The sequence below is a fragment of the Primulina huaijiensis genome, chromosome 17, assembly GCF_012295235.1.
Source record: "Primulina huaijiensis isolate GDHJ02 chromosome 17, ASM1229523v2, whole genome shotgun sequence".
Taxonomy (NCBI): domain Eukaryota; kingdom Viridiplantae; phylum Streptophyta; class Magnoliopsida; order Lamiales; family Gesneriaceae; genus Primulina; species Primulina huaijiensis.
In genome coordinates this window covers 1,358,929-1,376,910 of record NC_133322.1, presented here as the reverse complement: position 1 = coordinate 1,376,910, position 17,982 = coordinate 1,358,929, and the positions used below count along the sequence as shown (strand labels likewise).

The window sequence follows — 17,982 nt, the reverse complement described above, 5'->3', positions numbered from 1 at the left end:
ATATTTCATGGTCTACTTTTGTCTATACACCTCAATTATTTTAATTTGAAATAATAGAGTGAAGGTAAAAACTTGTGTGAGACGGTCACACTGGTCGTATTTTATGATAAAGATATCTTATTTGGATCATCCATGAAAAAATATTACTTTTTATGTTAATAATATTACTTTTTATTGTGAATATCGATAGAGTTATTGTGTTTTTTTGGATTTTTACTTGACATAAATATAAAAATAATTTTACCGCTAAAAATAGAAATTCATGTATTTATTTACTTGACTTTCTATGAAAAGACCAGTCTTCAGACGCAGTCCGAGTCTGGGATTCGGCCCCTGTTTCTTGTGTTCCATTTCTCTTCAGCCTTTCAATTGATAGCATAGGAAAGGCTTCTATATTTTGATGATGAGTAATTTGGGTATGGATCTGTTCTATCCGAGTAGTGCTGTGATGAATTCGGACCTTATTTCGTCCCCGACCCGAGGACCTGACCCGGACTTTGGGTTTGCCTTCAACGACAGCAACTTCTCCGACCGCTTGCTCCGGATCGAGATTGTTTCGGATTCCCGGGCTGAATCTGAGGTTTGTCAAACCCTAGTCGATTGGGCGGCGACTAGGAAAAGCAAGCGCCATCGTGGAGATATTGTCAAAAAGGACACGGGTGAGTTATCTGCAGCTGGTTTTGTAGTCAACCTGAGCATGGGTAGACTTCTGTGTGATTATTTCACTATGCGGTTTCATATTTTTTTTTATCTAATTTGTTTTTGGACGTGATTGTTTCCGCCTTATTTGGGTTAATGAATCTCGGGCGAAGCTTGAGCTTGATTTTGACACTTGTTTAGATACGGGATTTTGAAAAACGTCGTTGATATCTGGCTGTACAGTGTCAGCTTGTTTGCGTATTGAAGTTGGGTGTCGTTAAGTTTTAACTGGGTTCAACGGTTATCAAAATTAAATTACACTTTCCTGTATGGATTTGGGTTTCATGGAGAAAAATATGTTACTTCTGCAATTTTCATATTAATTCAATATTTTTTTTTGAAGATATGTTAATTCCTATTTTGAAGCCTTCATTTTCATTTGGCCAAATCATGTTTAGTTCATTTTATGAGCAATGTTTGACATTTATTGGTGAGTTCTGTGTTTTGTCCAATCTCTTTTCTCCAATCAAAAAGTTGTTATAGAACGTTAAGGTTTTTCTTTCCCACATTTCCCCCAGTTTTTGCTGTTGGTCATACAAATTTTTGCCGGTTGTATTGTTTGTGTGGGAGATGTGAAAGACTGCTATCGACTGTCGTTCTTTCTGATATGCTCTCTTTTACCAAATTTTGCGCAAACATCAACTTCTCATTCTTATACTGGTATGGGTTTGCTGATGTTAATCAGACATATACCACTCGTTTGCAGCTTTGGATATCAACAATTCCCCGGAAGAGCAGATTTTAGATTGTCTGCAACCAGATGATGAAGAAGGTGTGGGCAATGAGAATCACGATGAAGAAGAGATTCGGATGATGGAAGATCCTCATTCAGGTACTGGAAAAAAAATCAAATCTGACGTCTCGTCCTTCTTCATAATTTGAATTTACATATACTACCAAGCTAAACTGATCTACTTTCTGCCTTCTAATTTCTTGATTTGGGGAAGCAGACGATTTTTTATTAGATATTGTAATTGATTTTAATGTTTGGAAACATTGATCTCAAGATATTGAATCCACTATGATCTGCAGCATAATATGCAATGCAGTTGCTTCGAAGGCCTGTTAGAATTCAATCATGATATAAAACCTTCGATAATAAAATGAAAGTGAGATGATGTAGAGGCTCGTATGAAGGCATCAAGAGCTACCGAAAATGGGTTATCCACAATTAGGCTTACTCTTTTATATGCTTGTGTTCATGGGGAAACCTGTTGAAAATTTGAAATACCTTTTAAATTTCTATGGCATCTTTGTGGTTGAATGTTTGTACAGGATAAGAAAATGCATGTATTTGGTTACTTCACTTTTGATCAGAATTTGTTCATTGACCTCTGTTTGTTTCGTAGTTTGAGTTTTCCTGTGGAGTTGAAGTTTTATGTCTTATGTCACTTATGCAGGGGATGAAGCTGCAAATAGTGATGATTCAAATTTGTCTGATGATTGTTCCGAAGTTCTGAGGGTTGAGATGTTACATATTAGCTCTCCCATCTTAGCAGCTAAGAGTCCATTTTTCTATAAGGTATTGATAAAGTTATATTGATAGTTGTTAATATGTTTCTCTTTCTAAGTCTTGGCTCCTAATGTTTTGTCTTTCTTATGCAGTTATTCTCAAATGGCATGATGGAATCAGAGCAGAGACACGTAACCCTGAGAATTAGTGCCTCTGGTATGTAAAGTTGCCAAAAGTTACATGAAAGACTACTTCTAATTTGTTTTAAGATTGTAGCACGTTTACTTCAGAAAATTTCTCTGCAATTGGATATAGTGCTTTTGACTGTGTGCCTTTTATTAGGCACTCACTTCTGTTTTTTTTCCTGGAACTGCACAACTCGTAACTTCACTGCATTCCTAATGGAACAGAGGAAGCTGCCATTATGGAACTTCTGAATTTTATGTATTCCAATACATTAACTGTAACTACGGCTCCTGCCATACTGGACGTTCTTATGGCTGCTGATAAATTCGAGGTTGCTTCATGTATGAGACATTGCAGTCGTTTATTAAGAAACTTGCCCATGACTCCAGAGTCTGCCTTACTGTATCTGGATCTTCCTTCCAGTGTTCTAATTGCCGATGCTGTTCAGCCATTGACTGATGCTGCAAAACAGTTTTTAGCTTCTCGCTATAAAGATATATCAAAGTGAGTTTTTCCTATACCATTTGCTCTGTTTCTTCAAAAAGGAGTTGTACCGGTGTTTCCTGGTTTATATGTTATATAGAGTGTTTGAATGGATAAAGTTGTAGAAGAAAAGCGTTTTATTTTTCAACTTGCTTTGCCATGACAGGTGGTGTTTTATTTTTTGTTTGATAAAAAGTACGAAGTTATAAAATGAGGTTTTTAGGGCTTCTTCAGGAGTTTCAATAAAAAAATTCAAGAAAATGGTCAAGCATTGAACCGCCATCCCTTTTTAAGGAAATTAGGGGGAAAAAGAAGCTAAGCTTCAAAAATCACTTTTTTTCTTTTTTGTCACACTAATCTACTCAGCGAATCAGGCATAAATCATAATTGGTTCATACTTGGACAGGTATCAGGATGAGGTAACGAATTTACCTCTTGCTGGAATCGAGGCAATCTTGTCCAGCGACGATCTTCAGGTGGCCTCGGAAGATGCAGTGTATGACTTTGTGCTGAAGTGGACTAGAACTCATTATCAAACTCAGGAGGAGCGCCGGGATATCCTATGCAGTCGCTTGGGTCGTTATATACGCTTTCCGTACATGACTTGCAGGAAGCTGAGGAAAGTTTTAACCTGCACTGACTTTGATCATGATTTTGCCACTAAAGCTGTGCTCGATGCCCTTTTTTTCAAGGCTGAAGCCCCTCATCGTCAGCGAACACATGCCATAGAGGACTCAACGTACACAAGTCGCCGCTTCATAGAACGTGCATACAAGTACCGCCCCGTGAAGGTGATTGAGTTTGAGGTCCCGCGTCAGCAGTGTGTGGTCTACTTAGACCTTAAACGGGAGGAATGCTCCCATTTATTCCCATCAGGTCGGGTATACTCTCAAGCTTTCCACTTAGGTGGACAAGGTTTCTTCCTTTCTGCACACTGCAACATGGATCAGCAGAGCTCGTTTCACTGCTTCGGTCTTTTCTTGGGGATGCAAGAGAAGGGTTCCATATCATTCGCTGTAGACTATGAATTTGCTGCCAGATCAAAGCCAACCGAAGAGTACGTAAGCAAATATAAAGGTAACTACACGTTTACTGGTGGAAAGGCAGTCGGATATCGCAATCTTTTTAGCATTCCTTGGACTTCTTTCATGGCTGAGGATAGTCTTTATTTCATCAATGGCATACTCCATCTCAAAGCTGAGCTCACCATCAAACGCTGATGCACTTGCGTTTTGAGAACCTGAACTAACCTAACACTAATTTTATTTCTTTCTGCTTGTGCAAGCAAAAGGAAGACCGATTCTCAAGGTACTAGCTAGCATTCATGATTGGGGCCAATATTGTAAGTCTGTTCTCTCGCTTGGACGAGGAACTGTTTGTCTGTCTGTCTTTTGTCATGCGAACAAGTTACACTTGGATCGTATGCGAAAGCCATTCTATAAATACAACTGATGAGAATTCTGTAAATAGAGTCATTGTATTGGTTTAGGCGGTGGTTTTTTGGAAACCTCAAACGTGAGATTCATTCTGCTTTGGCAATCAAATCCTCGAAATGTATCATCGTTCCTATGATGTTTACCGCTTGTTTTACTTTTTATTCATACCTCTTCATTGATTTTTCCTTGCTCTTAACGATTCTCACTTCGTTTTTAACCCACTTGTTGCGTATGGCTAGTTTTATTATTTCTTTAGTAAAAAGTGCACGATAATACTGAAAAAAGAGTGTACGATAATACTGAATTTTGATTAAATGTTTTATTTAATGCAATTCGACCTTTTTATCCAGCACTTCAATTCAAACTCCTCAAGCCTCTCCTTTATTTAACTCATTGCTTAGAATAATGAAAATGTTAATAGTAAATATTATTCTAGTCAATGTTATTATCTTAGGAGGTTGGTAGTATTTATTAACTGTAGTTCAAACTCAAAAATATAGAAATTTACAAATACAATAAATGCGTATAATGTTTGGAGAAAGCGACCAGTTTTCTACCAGATATTGTTATTGATTTCAATGTTTGGAGAAAGCGACCATAAGGGGCAAATAATTTAAGCCTTTTTGAATTTCTCGCGCAAATACGACTTCTTCCTAAAACCTCTCATCTCCCTATTCTTTTTTATACTGAATACCTATTCTTCATGATAATCAAAATCATCAGTATTTCGAGTTCAAGGGTGTGTTGTCTGATGATCTTCTGCACAATCTGAAGGAAGATATTTTTTCTCTGTAATAGGAGAATATGTGTTGGTGAACCATATAACTATTGAGTTTGAATTGTATGACTATAATTATCACGTGCATCACAAAAGATCATCCTGCATGAGGTTGCTCCCCACACTAGATGATAACATTCCATACCAGTTCTCGAAAATATTTTGAATCTACCTTCATCTCATCGAGACTGAGATTCATGAAGTCTTATCGAACAAAAACTACATGGGTTCCTTACAGAATCACTACTGCTTTCATAACCGGACGGGTAATTGAACCGATTTATCTTAAAAAATAGTTCAATATCTCGTTCAAAAAACGGTATATCATATAAAATAATAATAATATATTTTAAATTCTAAATATCTTGTTGTTTTGACTTTTGAGTTTAGACTTCTTGAGACTTTCATTTGACATCCTTACAAGTAGGCCAATAGATATAAAATTTGAAGTTGTAATATGTCTTCCTTTGCATCAGAAAAATGAATAATTCGAAGATTGGTTATTGCTGTTGTTCTCTGATATGTCTACCTCATCTAGAATTTTCACAGGATGACAAGGCGGATGTAATCTTGAAGTACATGCCAGGTGAAGCCAGGCTCTTGAAGGCCTATGGTGAGCTTCCTGAAAACACTAGGCTTAACGAGGGTATTGCCGGTGGGCTTGATATGAAGAAGACGATGGCCCTGGTGATGATTACATTGAATTCGAGGATGAAGATATCGACAAACTCTAGAAATTTTGTGACAAGTGGATTTCATTTGTTGCCTTCAAAGTATAATCTCTTCGGTTTTCTTTATTAAATACTACAAAATAGAGTAGTTCTTATCTCGTACTGTTCGACTTTCAGGTCTGTGATTAACCTTTTCGCCTTTCTTGTTCTGACTGGAATTCGAATTTGGATGGCAGTGATACGTTGTAACCCCATCAAGCTAGAGTTCTTTTGAATAGATTAACAGAAACTTTATTAAACAATCATATTGCATAACAAACGTAGAAGACATAAGCAAGACCCTATTCTAGAAATACAACGGGTGCTCCTCCTCTACCACAGAATACATATAAAATCGATGATTATGGGATGAATTTGAGACCCAACTGAATGCGTTTATTCAACTCCAGAAATCTTCTTCCTTAATGCTTCAATGTCTTCCACTAGTTCTTTTCGGCTCGACTGTAAGAATATAACAATGACACATAATTAACCGTTGAAACTGTCAAAAGAGCTTCTTGCAAGTTCAAACTCATTTATTAAATCATATTGCATATTATTTTAGCGATAATTCTACAAGAATGCATGCCCTTGGAAGAAAGTGGTCAACTCTTGGAGTATATAAAAATGAAACGAAGGTGGAATAATCACGAAATCATCATACCTTGTAAAGAAGGTAACGGTATACAAACCATCCAGTGTATCCAAGGCCAACCAACTCCAGGAGCTTTGGAAGCTGTAATCGAGTTTTTATAGAAACGATAATGCCTAGTGTAGAAGATAAGAGGACCTAACAAAACAGGCTTCCCTTGATTAAAGAGTGAAATTTCTTTGGAAAACATACCAAAGGGACTGAATTGATAGCGCCAACAACAATGGTAGCCAACCAAAGAGCTACAATTGCACCACCTCCATATAGAAGCACAGTGGACTTGTCTTCCATAGCATCCCACTGCAAAACATGATAAAAGAAGACGAGTTATGCTCCGCTATATGGTGCAAATGCATGATTTGGTGATATGCACGTTGGAAGAAAGTAAAAGAAGTGACACGTTTGAGAACGATTGCCTTCTCTTTTAGGTCTGTGAATAATTCGTTGGCATCAATTGGGGAAGATTCATCCGATGAAGAAGCCCTGACACGGAGTTGATAAGTCCTCCTGGACCCTGTTTCAAAAGGATACGGGACCAGCATATATATCATCAGACGGTAAACAGAGGAATGTGATATGATTGCTCTAAGAGAGAAAGAGAACACACTTGATAGAATTAGGGAGACTTGAAATGGATAATGACTGACGAGTATAAAGATGGGATTCTGAGATATGAAAATTTCAAGATATCGGATATAGATAAAGTAAACAAAGAATTCCAGCATCCATTACTTTTGCACGATTTTATAAGACGCTCCAAGAACTTTATCGTATGAAAAATAAGTAAGTTGCATTCAGCTATCAAGATCATGACGTCCGGTGAATATATAAGTAAAGCTAACATCATATAGCAGAAAGCTCAAAAACAAGCTTAGATTTTCAAAAAAAAAAAAATGCTTAGCACGGAATGTTCGAAGTGCATTCAAACGCACTTGGATATAGAAATTCCTATATATATATAATACACACACACACACACACATGTATAAAATAATAATAAAAAAACAAAAATTTTCCCTCCTGTATTCAAATATGAAAACTTTTGCTATTTTCTTAAAATGAGCATTGCAAACACAAAAATTATGTACATTCCCACCAAATCCACAAACGAAACCATTCCAAAATCAAAAGTACACAAACCAAGATTTAGACTAATTCAGAAATAAAAAAGGTCAACTAGGAAGAAAGGTCTGTGCATTCAAGAACGCAATGCAAACCCATCATCAAACAGGAGAAATGTAACATAAAACGAAATCTACAAAGAAAAAAAGTACCAGAAATTCGGTCCAATGGAATGGAGGTAGGGACACGACGGAGAGGCAGGGCGGGGCCGTGAGCTGCCAGTTTGGTGGCGGGTAAGCGGTGCATGAAGACGGCGGTGGCCGCCATGGAAGTGGAAGATGCCGCTGCCATTTTTAAGCTGCTAAACAAACAAAGACACTGTCTTGAATCCTCCTCTCTCTTTTATCTCTTCTATTGTGACGATTTCGAGAATAAAAATCTCATTGTTGTTAAAAAAATATTTCGGATAAATTTCTTGTCAGCCACGACCACGATACTTATCATTTGTTCCGATTATTGAAATTGATTTTCATTGATGGACGCGTGGACAGATGGACCTTTCTGATTGGTGCACTGTATTTAGTCTATCCTCAAAATCTTTAAAATGTTGTTTTGTCAGACATTCTTTTTGGTCATTTTCAAACAAAAAATTCAGATTTTAAAGAATTATATTTTAGGGAAAATAAGAAGTTCTGGATAAATCTTTTTAAAAAATGGAATAATATTTTGTGGATTTTAGGGGGAAAAATGGTTGAAGGATTTTGCACATTCATATTTTGTTGTCCAATTCAAGGAATATTTCTTAGTCATGTATTGTTTATCATTCAAATTTAACTTTAAAATAATTCTTATTTGAATATATCTGCATGAATTACTATGCAACTCTTTTTATCCGAACGTGTTTTGTTCATGTTATAAGTTTTTTTTCCGAACAATTTATAAGCTATCAAAATAAGCTGTTTTTAATAAGTTTAATCAAATATACTTTAAATGTAAGATAACAAATATAACTAATCATCTCGGGGTTTATTTGGATCAAATAAATCAAAGCAAAAGGTCTAATAAAGTTTAGTTATTTGAATAATTTAATTTAGGAAAAATAAAAATCAAAATTTTATAATGATATTTTTTTAATAATAATCAATATAATCAAAAATTTAATATCCTAAAAATAAAAATTCAGATTATTTTTAAAAAAATAGATACTATAATACTGTCAATGCAACCTTGATCCTTGAATGTATTTGTTTTGAGTTGACCTTTAATGTGTGTGTATTTTTTTTTAATAATAGAGATATTTGTTTAATTTAATATCAAATACAATATTGAGTAAGTCTCTTGTGAAACGATTTCACGAATTTTTATCTGTGAGACGGGTCAATCCTACTGATATTCATAATAAAAAATAATACTCTTAGCATAAAAAGAAATATTTTTTCATGGATGTCCCAAATAAGAGATTCAACCCACGAAATTGATCTGTAAAACCGTCTCACAAGAGTTTTTGTATACAATATTTTACTTAAGACTTCATTACAGATACCGTTCATCCTCCCAAGTTACATATAAAATTACTTCAATAATTGAATTAAACAAATTTTACACTTAAAATGCAATCAAATATTCGCAAGTAATAATATAGGACATATAATAAAAAGTATAATCTAACTTTATCAATAATCATAATTATATCATCTAATTTCTTACACAATGTAATTACTACAAAAAAATTATTTTAAAATTTTCAAAATGGCTACTTGAAATTTTACGCACAAAAAATTCAGTACCATATTTCGGGCGGGTCGGGTACTTGAAATTTTATGCATAAATATCCACCATTGCATGAAAACAAAAAGAAAAAAAAAACTTATGATTAATCGGATACAATGTTTTTTTAAATTAAATTAAAGACATTTAATTCTTTAATTTAATTATTAATAAGTGGGGAAATTTTATTTTTTTTAAAAAAAAGGGTTCCGGAAAAGAACCCGACGCCCACCTGAAATTAAAAACCCGAACCCGATCTTTTTAAAAAACTGGTTCCAACTAATCCAACCGATTAAACAAACATAGCCAACACCAAAGAACAACTCAAAAGGCCAATTCTTTTTCAAGGTGCCAGGCTAAGGTGGCGGACATATACAATATACTATAACGATATGCAATTCAACTACCTCCTATAACCAAATATATATATATACACATAATATATTGATTCCATTGTTGCATTTGTAGCCATATTAAATCTCTCTCTTTCGGCACAAATCCCTCCAAATTATTGGGCAAATGCCAAGGAGAGATTACCACACGTATGATCATCACCTCATCAGGATGTTTGATTGATTTGTGATCCTATCTGCAATCTTCTGTGATCTTGAATCCTTTTAGTCTTTTTTATGTTGGCTGAAAATCTTGAAAAAGATCGTGTTTTGTAGAGAAATCGTTCCTTGTATTGAATTTTTCGAGACGTTTGATCATCAGGTCTATATATATGCTATGGTGTAAACGTGAAAAGTGAAGGCATGATGAGAGAATCTTGGAAATTTTGATGGGTTCTAAACGACATTGGATCCTTATTTGGGTGTTTTTTTATGAGATTTTATTGCCAAATATTCAAGGATCGGAACTCTACCGCAAGGATGCATTGAATTCTTTCCTTCATGATTATGCAGTCACGAATTCCCCAAAACATCATGCAGGTATATTGTATAATGTCTCTTTACCTGCAAATTATTCGGGCATGGAAGTTTCCATTGCTCGAATTCGAGCTCGGACTCTATGGGTGAATGGTGGTCATTTCAGTTTCTTCAAAATCCCACCAAGAGTATTGCCATGGCCTTTCGTAAGGAGGGTTGATTTAGTCTTCCAAAATCTTGGAATTTGGTCGGACAGTTACTATAATGTGCCTAACTACACTTTTATTGCTCCGGTGATTGGACTTTTAGCCTATGATTCGAAAGAAAGTTCAAGAAGCTATGGAGAAATCGGGCTCAGCATCATGGGAGAAAATCCCTTCATTGTTCGGTTACCAAATGTCACATTTGACGAAAACAGAAATTTGACAGCCAAATGTGTTAGATTCGACAGGAATGGCACCTTGGAATTCAGCAATGTGATTGCAAAAAATACTTGTATTTCAAGAGTGCAGGGCCATTTTTCTATTGTCATTCCATCTCAAATAACAATAAGGAATAAGAAAAAAGATGAGGGACTAAAGTGGTGGATGATAGGATTAGCAGGTGGAATTGTGGGATTAGTCTTGCTTCTTGTGCTCGGGGTTTTGGCCTACAAGTATTTACAAAAACAGAGGATAAGAAAAATGGAGAGACAATCTGAAAGAAGTGAAGTATTGGATACAATATGGATTGGAAGAAGTAGAATGCCTTCTGCTTCAAGAATCAGAACCCAACCAGTTCTTGAAAAAAGTTATATTCCTTGAGTTAATGTCTTATAGTGGTTTTTTAAATTTTTTCGTGTTTTCTCCATGTTAACATACTTTTATTTAGTTGGTTTTAGTTAATATTTTATTCTCATTCATTCTTGATTCGGGATAATGTTTAAAGTCCTGGACTGATAATTCGTGTGTGCTGTATTGCTGTGCCGGTGACGAATGATTTGAAGTCGGAGCTAACTTGATTTTGGATCCACCTTAAATATATAATGTTGTTGAGTGGAAGACAATATAAAATGCAGCCCTTCAAATTCATTACTATAATCTGGTTGACTAGTAACACTTGATCAGTGATTAATTGTTTGTATCATAAACAACAAGTAATCAAGATTGAACAAACAATACTCTAATTTGTTGGTTAGGACATTGCTATCTTGAAAAATTAGTATGAATAATTCTACCGTGGCAGATGAGTCACTTCACAGAAGTAAACAGCCATAGGATTTCTTGTGCATTGATAAAAACATTTTTCTTTTGTTGGTGAAAATGATGTATTGATTTCGTATAATTCTGAGATATTCCGATTGTGACAGAATCCAATGCCTAAGACACTGTTCTGTGACATGTTTATCACACTTTTTAGAAGGGAAGGTGAAAAGTGATCATCCTATTGGCTGAATATCGCAGAATTTCTTCAGCGAAAATGGAGGATCAAAATGAGAGCCGTCGAGGATGGCAGCAGCCACAATCTTGTTTGCTGCTTCTGTGGCATGGATTCCATCCCAGCTTACATAATTGTATGGGTCACTGCATGATGTGGCGGTGATGTTCTTCCCGTTGATCAACTTTGTGTTTCCACAAAAAACTTGCTGGTTGAAATTGTAGTCACCACCCCCATATCCACAGCATGCTTTGGTCCCATATTTCATATCTAGATGAACAACAGAGAATTAGATTCTTCATGCCTAAACAAGAATATGTTAAAACTTGAAGAAGGTAGAGTCATGATAATGGGGCCATAAAAATCTTGAATACCGTGAGAAGTAGGATGCTGGAATAGTTCTAGCATGACAGAATGAATGTCTGTATAAACAACATTGGCATCTGCTAAACTTTCTCTTGTTTGTCTTAATGCTTCTTTAAGCATATTGTTGTATTCTACCACAGCATTATTGTAAGATATCATGCATCCAAATAAGTCAACGTCAGAAGCATTGTGAGGCAGCTCGACCAAGAAGGCAGGATAGCAGCCTATAGGAGCGAGATTCAGCACCAGGAACGTTCGGCCCCCTAACTCATAGATCTCCTACAAATTTTAATTAAGGAATTATACTTGCAGCAAAACATTATGAAATGGCTTCTTTTTGGTGATATTTTACCTTGATGGTGCTAGAAATTTGGGAAACCACTTGAGGAAGATAATGTTTTACGCCGCTTATTCCAATATATGGCAAATTTCCTGTAAAATCATTTTGGCCAATGTAGAATGTGTAGAGTGATTTTCTAAAAACATCTGGTGCGGGTAGATTGATTTGTCCTGCATAAGACAACGATTATTTTCCTTGTATATAAAACTAAATATATGTTTTCGAATGTCATAAAACTTTTAAATATACCAGAAGATTGAAGCTCATCACTTTTGACTTTAAACTGCTTCATTTGATTGAGCTGGATGGCTAGAGAGAAAGGGCTAACACCGGTAACAAATAATGAAGTTTTCGGTAAAAGAACTGTGGATGCCAATGTTGCAAAGTTTGCACCATGTCTGTAATCAGAGCCTATTGACTGCAGATATGGGCTCAAAAAAGGCAGACCTAAAGCTTGTGCTGCATTTCAAGAAAATAAATTTTGAATAATACATTGTGCTAAAGATCATACATTAAGGTTCCTGTTTCGTGATTCTGAGGTTTGGGGAACATTAAGTTTATACCACTCTTCTTTTTTGGGATTTTGTAGTTTGTCCCTCCTATGAATGAACTAGAATATACATAATGTTGTCGAAATCACGTCAAGACATAAAATGAAAAACAAATTGTAACCTGCAAATTAGTAGTAATAAAAAGTCGCATTTTTGGGCATTCAGTGCTTCATCCATAGTACTTTTCACAGACTCACATTCATTCTTTAGCCCTCTCAATAATTTACCTAAGAATCGAACATTTGAACTTAGGTCACAAATATTTTAAGTGATTATTTTTAGTATGATATTTGATCTTTAAGTAAGTGATATTTTAAAAATGTAAAATTTGCCTTTGGACAATCTAGGCGACCTCTAATTAAAAACTTTTAGGAGCCATAAAATTCACCTTCAAAGATCCTTGAAAAATCCTTTGCAAGGGATGTCTTTAGGAGCCATAAAATTCACCTTCAAAGATTCTCCAAAAATCCTTTGCAAGGGATGTCTCAAAAATCAAAATGCAAGACCGAGGCCTTAAATTGTTCTAGATGATTGCGGGGAATGGATTTACGACTTGCTTTATGATGAAAGCCACAAAATTCCATTATAGCCAGCTATATGTTTTTGTCTTTTTAACTGTCATTTTCTGTTAGTTTCGAAAAAACCATGAAATGGACCCAAATCAGGAACCAGACGAGGAGTAAAACAAGCAAATTATGGACCATATTTACTCATTAACAGTAGTCTGTTTAACGAATCCAAATAGTCTCTTATCAAGGAAGAATTCAATTAGTGTGGCTTAACATTAAAAAGTGAGGTTTTCTGTGTACAATCATATTCATCACCATTGAAAAGGATCCAATATTTGATTCCTAATCAATTAATCTTCACTTCAACCAACTGTCTTCACATATCCTCGGTTTGACTGCCAAAAAAGTTAAAAAAGAACCCAACCACTTGGCCTTTCTGTATGTGTGCATGTGAAAAAAACTTAGTCATAAAAGACATAATTGAAATAAATGAGATCACTTGTAGCAATATGAGATCCAGAAATTTTAGTTCTGCATGAAAAATGTACAATCTTGGAGACAGATTATCTACAAGAACCACAAATATGGTATAATCATAATTCGAAATGGATCATTATACGGTATAGATACACACACACAAAAAAAATATTGAAGAAATCAGAAGTTACCCAGAAAATCAATGATGACTCTGCCATCGGTTGCTCGCCCGACTGGTTTTTTAAAGTAAGTCATGCCATTGGGAGGCTTTTGTGCAGGAAAAGCAGCCCAGAATCCACCTGTATCTGAGTTTGAGTCTCCAAAGTTAAATATGGCCTCAAAATCACATTTAGCATCAGTGTTTTGTATTAAAGATCCCATCAACACTGTAAAAAGAACCAAGATTTGCAATAATAATGAAATATCTTTCATTGTTTTGACGCTCATTCTTTATTCTTGCTGGTTCTTTTTTTTTTTTTCTCTGTATATGAAATTTACGAAGAGATATTAGAATTTTCTTGAATTTGTGATAAGAGATGTTGTAGACTTATATAGCAATGAGTGGTAGATATAACAGACTTGTGGTGCTGCAAGTTTTTTCACATAGGTTAAGGGGATTAGTTGATGTCAGAAAATTATTGAGTTTCTTATCGGCTTGTGACGAATCCAGACAATTTAGTCATTCTAGGATGTCTTGTTTTGGAATGTTGATGCGAGATTTGATAAGATTTATGAAAATGTGACCAGTTAATATTGTTTCTGTTGGGAATGATCTTTCTAATGCAGATTACATATGTGAACGTGGATTTAAGTGTAAGCCATCCTCTCATTATTTTTATTGGATTGTGAAAGAAATGTCCAAAAAACAACAAACTTTGATCTCATGCATGAAAAAGGCAATCGGTGACGTACAGATCAGTTCAAGTAACAATCGAAGTTAAATAATCTTGAAATTTATTTATTTAAGTAAAGGTGACTGCAGTAACAGTGCAAAATCAGCTTGTTTTCACTTCTCAGCACAAATTTCTGGCACCGCTGAGTGGAAAAAGTTTTGCGCCTTAACCAATAGGCTGAATGTCACAGAAATGATTAAGGGGAAAAGGAGGATCAAAATAAGTGCCACCGAGAATAGCATATGCCAACTGCTTGTTAGCAGCTTCTGTGACATGGATTCCATCCCAGCTCGCGTAATTCTGGGGATCGCCACACGCTGTGGCTGTAACACTCTTGCCATCAATCACCTTAGAATTTCCACAGAAAACTTGCTGGTTGAAATTGTAAGAACCACCTCCCCATCCACAGCAAGCAGTGGTTCCATGCTGTAATCCTGCACAGAAAACTTCAAGAAATCAGAACACGGGATTATTTTTTGTATTTTAGCGTATGAAGCATGAGAATCTAGGCTTAAAGTGCTAGCCGTGTGATGTTGGGTGCTGGAATAGCTCGAGGAGAACGGAGTGACTGTCCACATATATCACATTTGCATCATGGAGATCTTGTCTTGTTTGTTGAAGTCCATCTTTTAGCATTGAGTTATATTCGTTTACTGCACTGTTGTAAGACATCATGCATCCATACGAGTCAATGTCAGAACTTTCATGGTTGAGTTGCACCAAGAATCCGGGGTAACAGCCTATTGGAGCAAGATTAAGCACCATAAATGAGCGTCCTCCTAGTGCATAGAGCTCCTGTGTGTTAAAAACGAGCAATGCCTATCAGATTTGACGTATATTTTGGGGGTGGAGAGTGCGAATTCTGATGATATGACAACATTTTTTAACACCTTAATGGTGCTGGTAATTTGTGAAACCACTTGAGGCATATACTGCTTCACTCCACCGGCACCTGCTGAGGCTGCATTACCAGTGAAATCGTTCTGGCCGATGTAAATTGTGTAAAGAGATTTTCCAAAAATGTCCGGTGGAGGAAGATTTGTTTGCCCTGTCAAGAAAAATTTTAAATTTTTAATGTAAAATAAATAACAGGCCTTTATTTTTGTAAACTTCTCTACCAGCTAAGGAAACTTGTTACCTGAGGACTGTTCATCGACTTTAGCCTTAAACTGCTTCATCTGATTCAGCTGGACAGCTAAATAAAAAGGGCTAACTCCATTGACAAATAAAGACGTAGTTGGCTGCAGAACGGTGGAAGCTGATGTAGCGAAGTTGACACCATGCCTGAAATCTGAACCGATCGACTGAAGATAGGGGCTAAGAAATGGCAATCCCAAACCTTGAGCTGCATTATGATTCGAAAACACCAATCAATTTGGCAATCAACAAAGTTATATATATATATCAAACTCGAATTTGCCAAGAAAGTTTGAAACCTTACCTAGAAAATCAATGTAAAGCCTCCCATCTGTTGGTCTACCGGTTGGTTTCTTGAAGTAAGTCATGCCATTTGGCGAAGGCTGCGAAGGAGAAGCAGCGAAAAATCCTCCCGTATCAGAATTCGAGTCCCCAAAATTGAAGATGGCTTCAAACGAACACTTTGCTCTAGTATTTGGAACCAACATAACCATTAAAAACATCCAAGAAACCAAGATTTTTCTCACAACCGAGGGCCTTTTTGATGAAAGGTGACTCATTTTTGCAACACTTCAGTATTAACAAATGCAGAGTAGTGATCACCAAAGCTTGGTGTCAGCATGTTATATAGGGGTAAAAACAGAGCACAATGCAGCTGCATGCTAGACACTTGTGGACTAGTTCCATAGCTGATCATCATTAGTTCTTGACATGAAACCTTTGCATGAAAAAGTTAAGTGAATCAGTCAACACGTCGATGTGTGACAAACCTATATCTATTTCGAATTTGATTCGGTGAACAAGCAATTTTTTTCTCTTTGACACGATACAAAAGAATCCAAATTGCAGTTGGTGTTTTCACCAAATGGAATTAATGAACCTTTTGATCTGGTAGAAGGTAGCCAAAGATTCCTTTGTGCTGTTGTAACCTGCAAGAGGATATTCATGAATTGTGTTCCACGGAAGTCAACAAAGAAAATCTCAAGATCACACTTTCCCAAAAAAATTCAATATTTGTATGGAATTTTCGTCAGCACCTTGGGAATTTCTCTAATCAATTCCTATGGGATCAAGAAAATAACTTTTTGAATGCATACTAGGCTGGACTAGCTTTGGAGTGAAATAGCAAAAACAGTACCATACCGGTCGGTGAAAATTGTTAGTAGTTCGGTTTCCTTTAAAATTAGATCCCGGGTTTAGTTTTTACAAGTAGAATTAAGTAGATGTTTGGTGGTCAATTCCCCAGTAATACTCAATCGATTCGGTTTCAAATTTAGTCTGTAAAATCTTGATGGCGGAAAACTAGATGAAAAAATAGTAAAATTTGTGCAAAACTATATTTTTGTGTCAAATGATTCAAGAAGATGCTTCATCTTGTGCAATCTTTGAGGATCTTATTCGCAGACTGTTTCGAAATTTGTGCACTGCTATTTTGATTCTGCTGATTTTTGGTTCTCACCTTGACTAATTATATATGGCGGCTAAAACCTGGCCGCAGAATATATAATGCTAGTATTTTATATATTTCATGAAGGTTAAATATGCTTAATCAGGTAAGGTCATATGATTTATAAGTAAATAATTAAAATAATGCTGTAAATACAACCGATATATCGTTAAGGGATATTTACAACCATTATATCGCGAGATTTTACTGTTATATTGCGAGATTTTGTATTCAATAAATAGTGAGATTTTGACAAATTGAATTTTTGAATTGAATTTTTTGTGTTGTACAAATTGATGTACAAATATGGATGTACATGTAGCATCACTCAAATAATTATGTGTTGTAAAGAGCTAATTTTGGGCAATGAACTTTAATGTATTGTGAGGTATAATTTATGTTGTTTGTATGATGACTAAAACAAAAATATCAGTTGATAATTAAAAACTTTATCTATATAAGAGTTATCGTCACGTTATCTACTTTAATATAATTATTAGAAATATATAAGAAGAGAAACTGAAACATTATTTAAAAGTAAGAATGCGTAGATATGATATATCAAAAACTCGTTCCAAAGATTTAAGAATTATAGTTTCAGGTACACTTTCATTACAGTTTTTTGTTTTAATTTTCAAAAAATCACAGTTTTTCGTTTTAATTTTCAAAAACTTAGCATAATGAATTCTGAGTTTTATTGATGGACTTTTCTTAACAAAATATTGTATTGTCATATTTAAAAAATTTTATA

The 17,982-nt window shown here is 35.4% G+C and overlaps 4 protein-coding genes across 5 annotated transcripts; 2 read left to right on the top strand and 2 right to left on the bottom strand.

Annotated features, from left to right (window-relative positions):
* The first annotated feature begins 271 nt into the window (after positions 1–271).
* On the top strand, positions 272–4,416 carry LOC140962280 (BTB/POZ domain-containing protein POB1-like). Of its 2 annotated transcripts, none has more exons than XM_073421138.1 (6): positions 272–659; positions 1,385–1,531; positions 2,100–2,221; positions 2,305–2,368; positions 2,563–2,842; positions 3,228–4,416. In XM_073421138.1, exons 1-6 carry the CDS (start codon positions 401–403, stop codon positions 4,039–4,041), a joined length of 1,686 nt encoding a protein of 561 aa, XP_073277239.1. In that variant the 5' UTR covers positions 272–400; the 3' UTR covers positions 4,042–4,416. The 2 variants fall into 2 exon arrangements, with proteins under 2 accessions (XP_073277239.1, XP_073277240.1); XM_073421139.1 differs by having other exon boundaries at positions 273–659; positions 1,406–1,531.
* Positions 4,417–5,971: 1,555 nt separating this feature from the next.
* Positions 5,972–7,933, bottom strand: LOC140962458 (protein CURVATURE THYLAKOID 1A, chloroplastic-like). Its single transcript, XM_073421375.1, has 5 exons — positions 7,672–7,933; positions 6,814–6,911; positions 6,590–6,697; positions 6,410–6,481; positions 5,972–6,207 (listed from the first exon to the last, which is right to left on the bottom strand). The coding sequence occupies exons 1-5, from the start codon at positions 7,808–7,810 to the stop codon at positions 6,142–6,144; spliced, it is 483 nt and encodes a 160-aa protein (XP_073277476.1). The 5' UTR covers positions 7,811–7,933; the 3' UTR covers positions 5,972–6,141.
* Positions 7,934–10,199: 2,266 nt separating this feature from the next.
* LOC140963243 (uncharacterized) lies at positions 10,200–10,898 on the top strand. The gene has a single exon (XM_073422531.1). It carries the CDS (start codon positions 10,200–10,202, stop codon positions 10,896–10,898), a length of 699 nt encoding a protein of 232 aa, XP_073278632.1.
* A 506-nt stretch (positions 10,899–11,404) lies between these two features.
* On the bottom strand, positions 11,405–16,391 carry LOC140963241 (uncharacterized). The gene is made up of 11 exons (XM_073422528.1): positions 16,089–16,391; positions 15,786–15,992; positions 15,538–15,695; positions 15,172–15,442; positions 14,818–15,081; positions 14,302–14,341; positions 13,946–14,202; positions 12,467–12,676; positions 12,230–12,387; positions 11,886–12,156; positions 11,405–11,781 (listed from the first exon to the last, which is right to left on the bottom strand). Exons 1-11 carry the CDS (start codon positions 16,342–16,344, stop codon positions 11,513–11,515), a joined length of 2,361 nt encoding a protein of 786 aa, XP_073278629.1. The 5' UTR covers positions 16,345–16,391; the 3' UTR covers positions 11,405–11,512.
* Between the last annotated feature and the right edge of the window lie 1,591 nt (positions 16,392–17,982).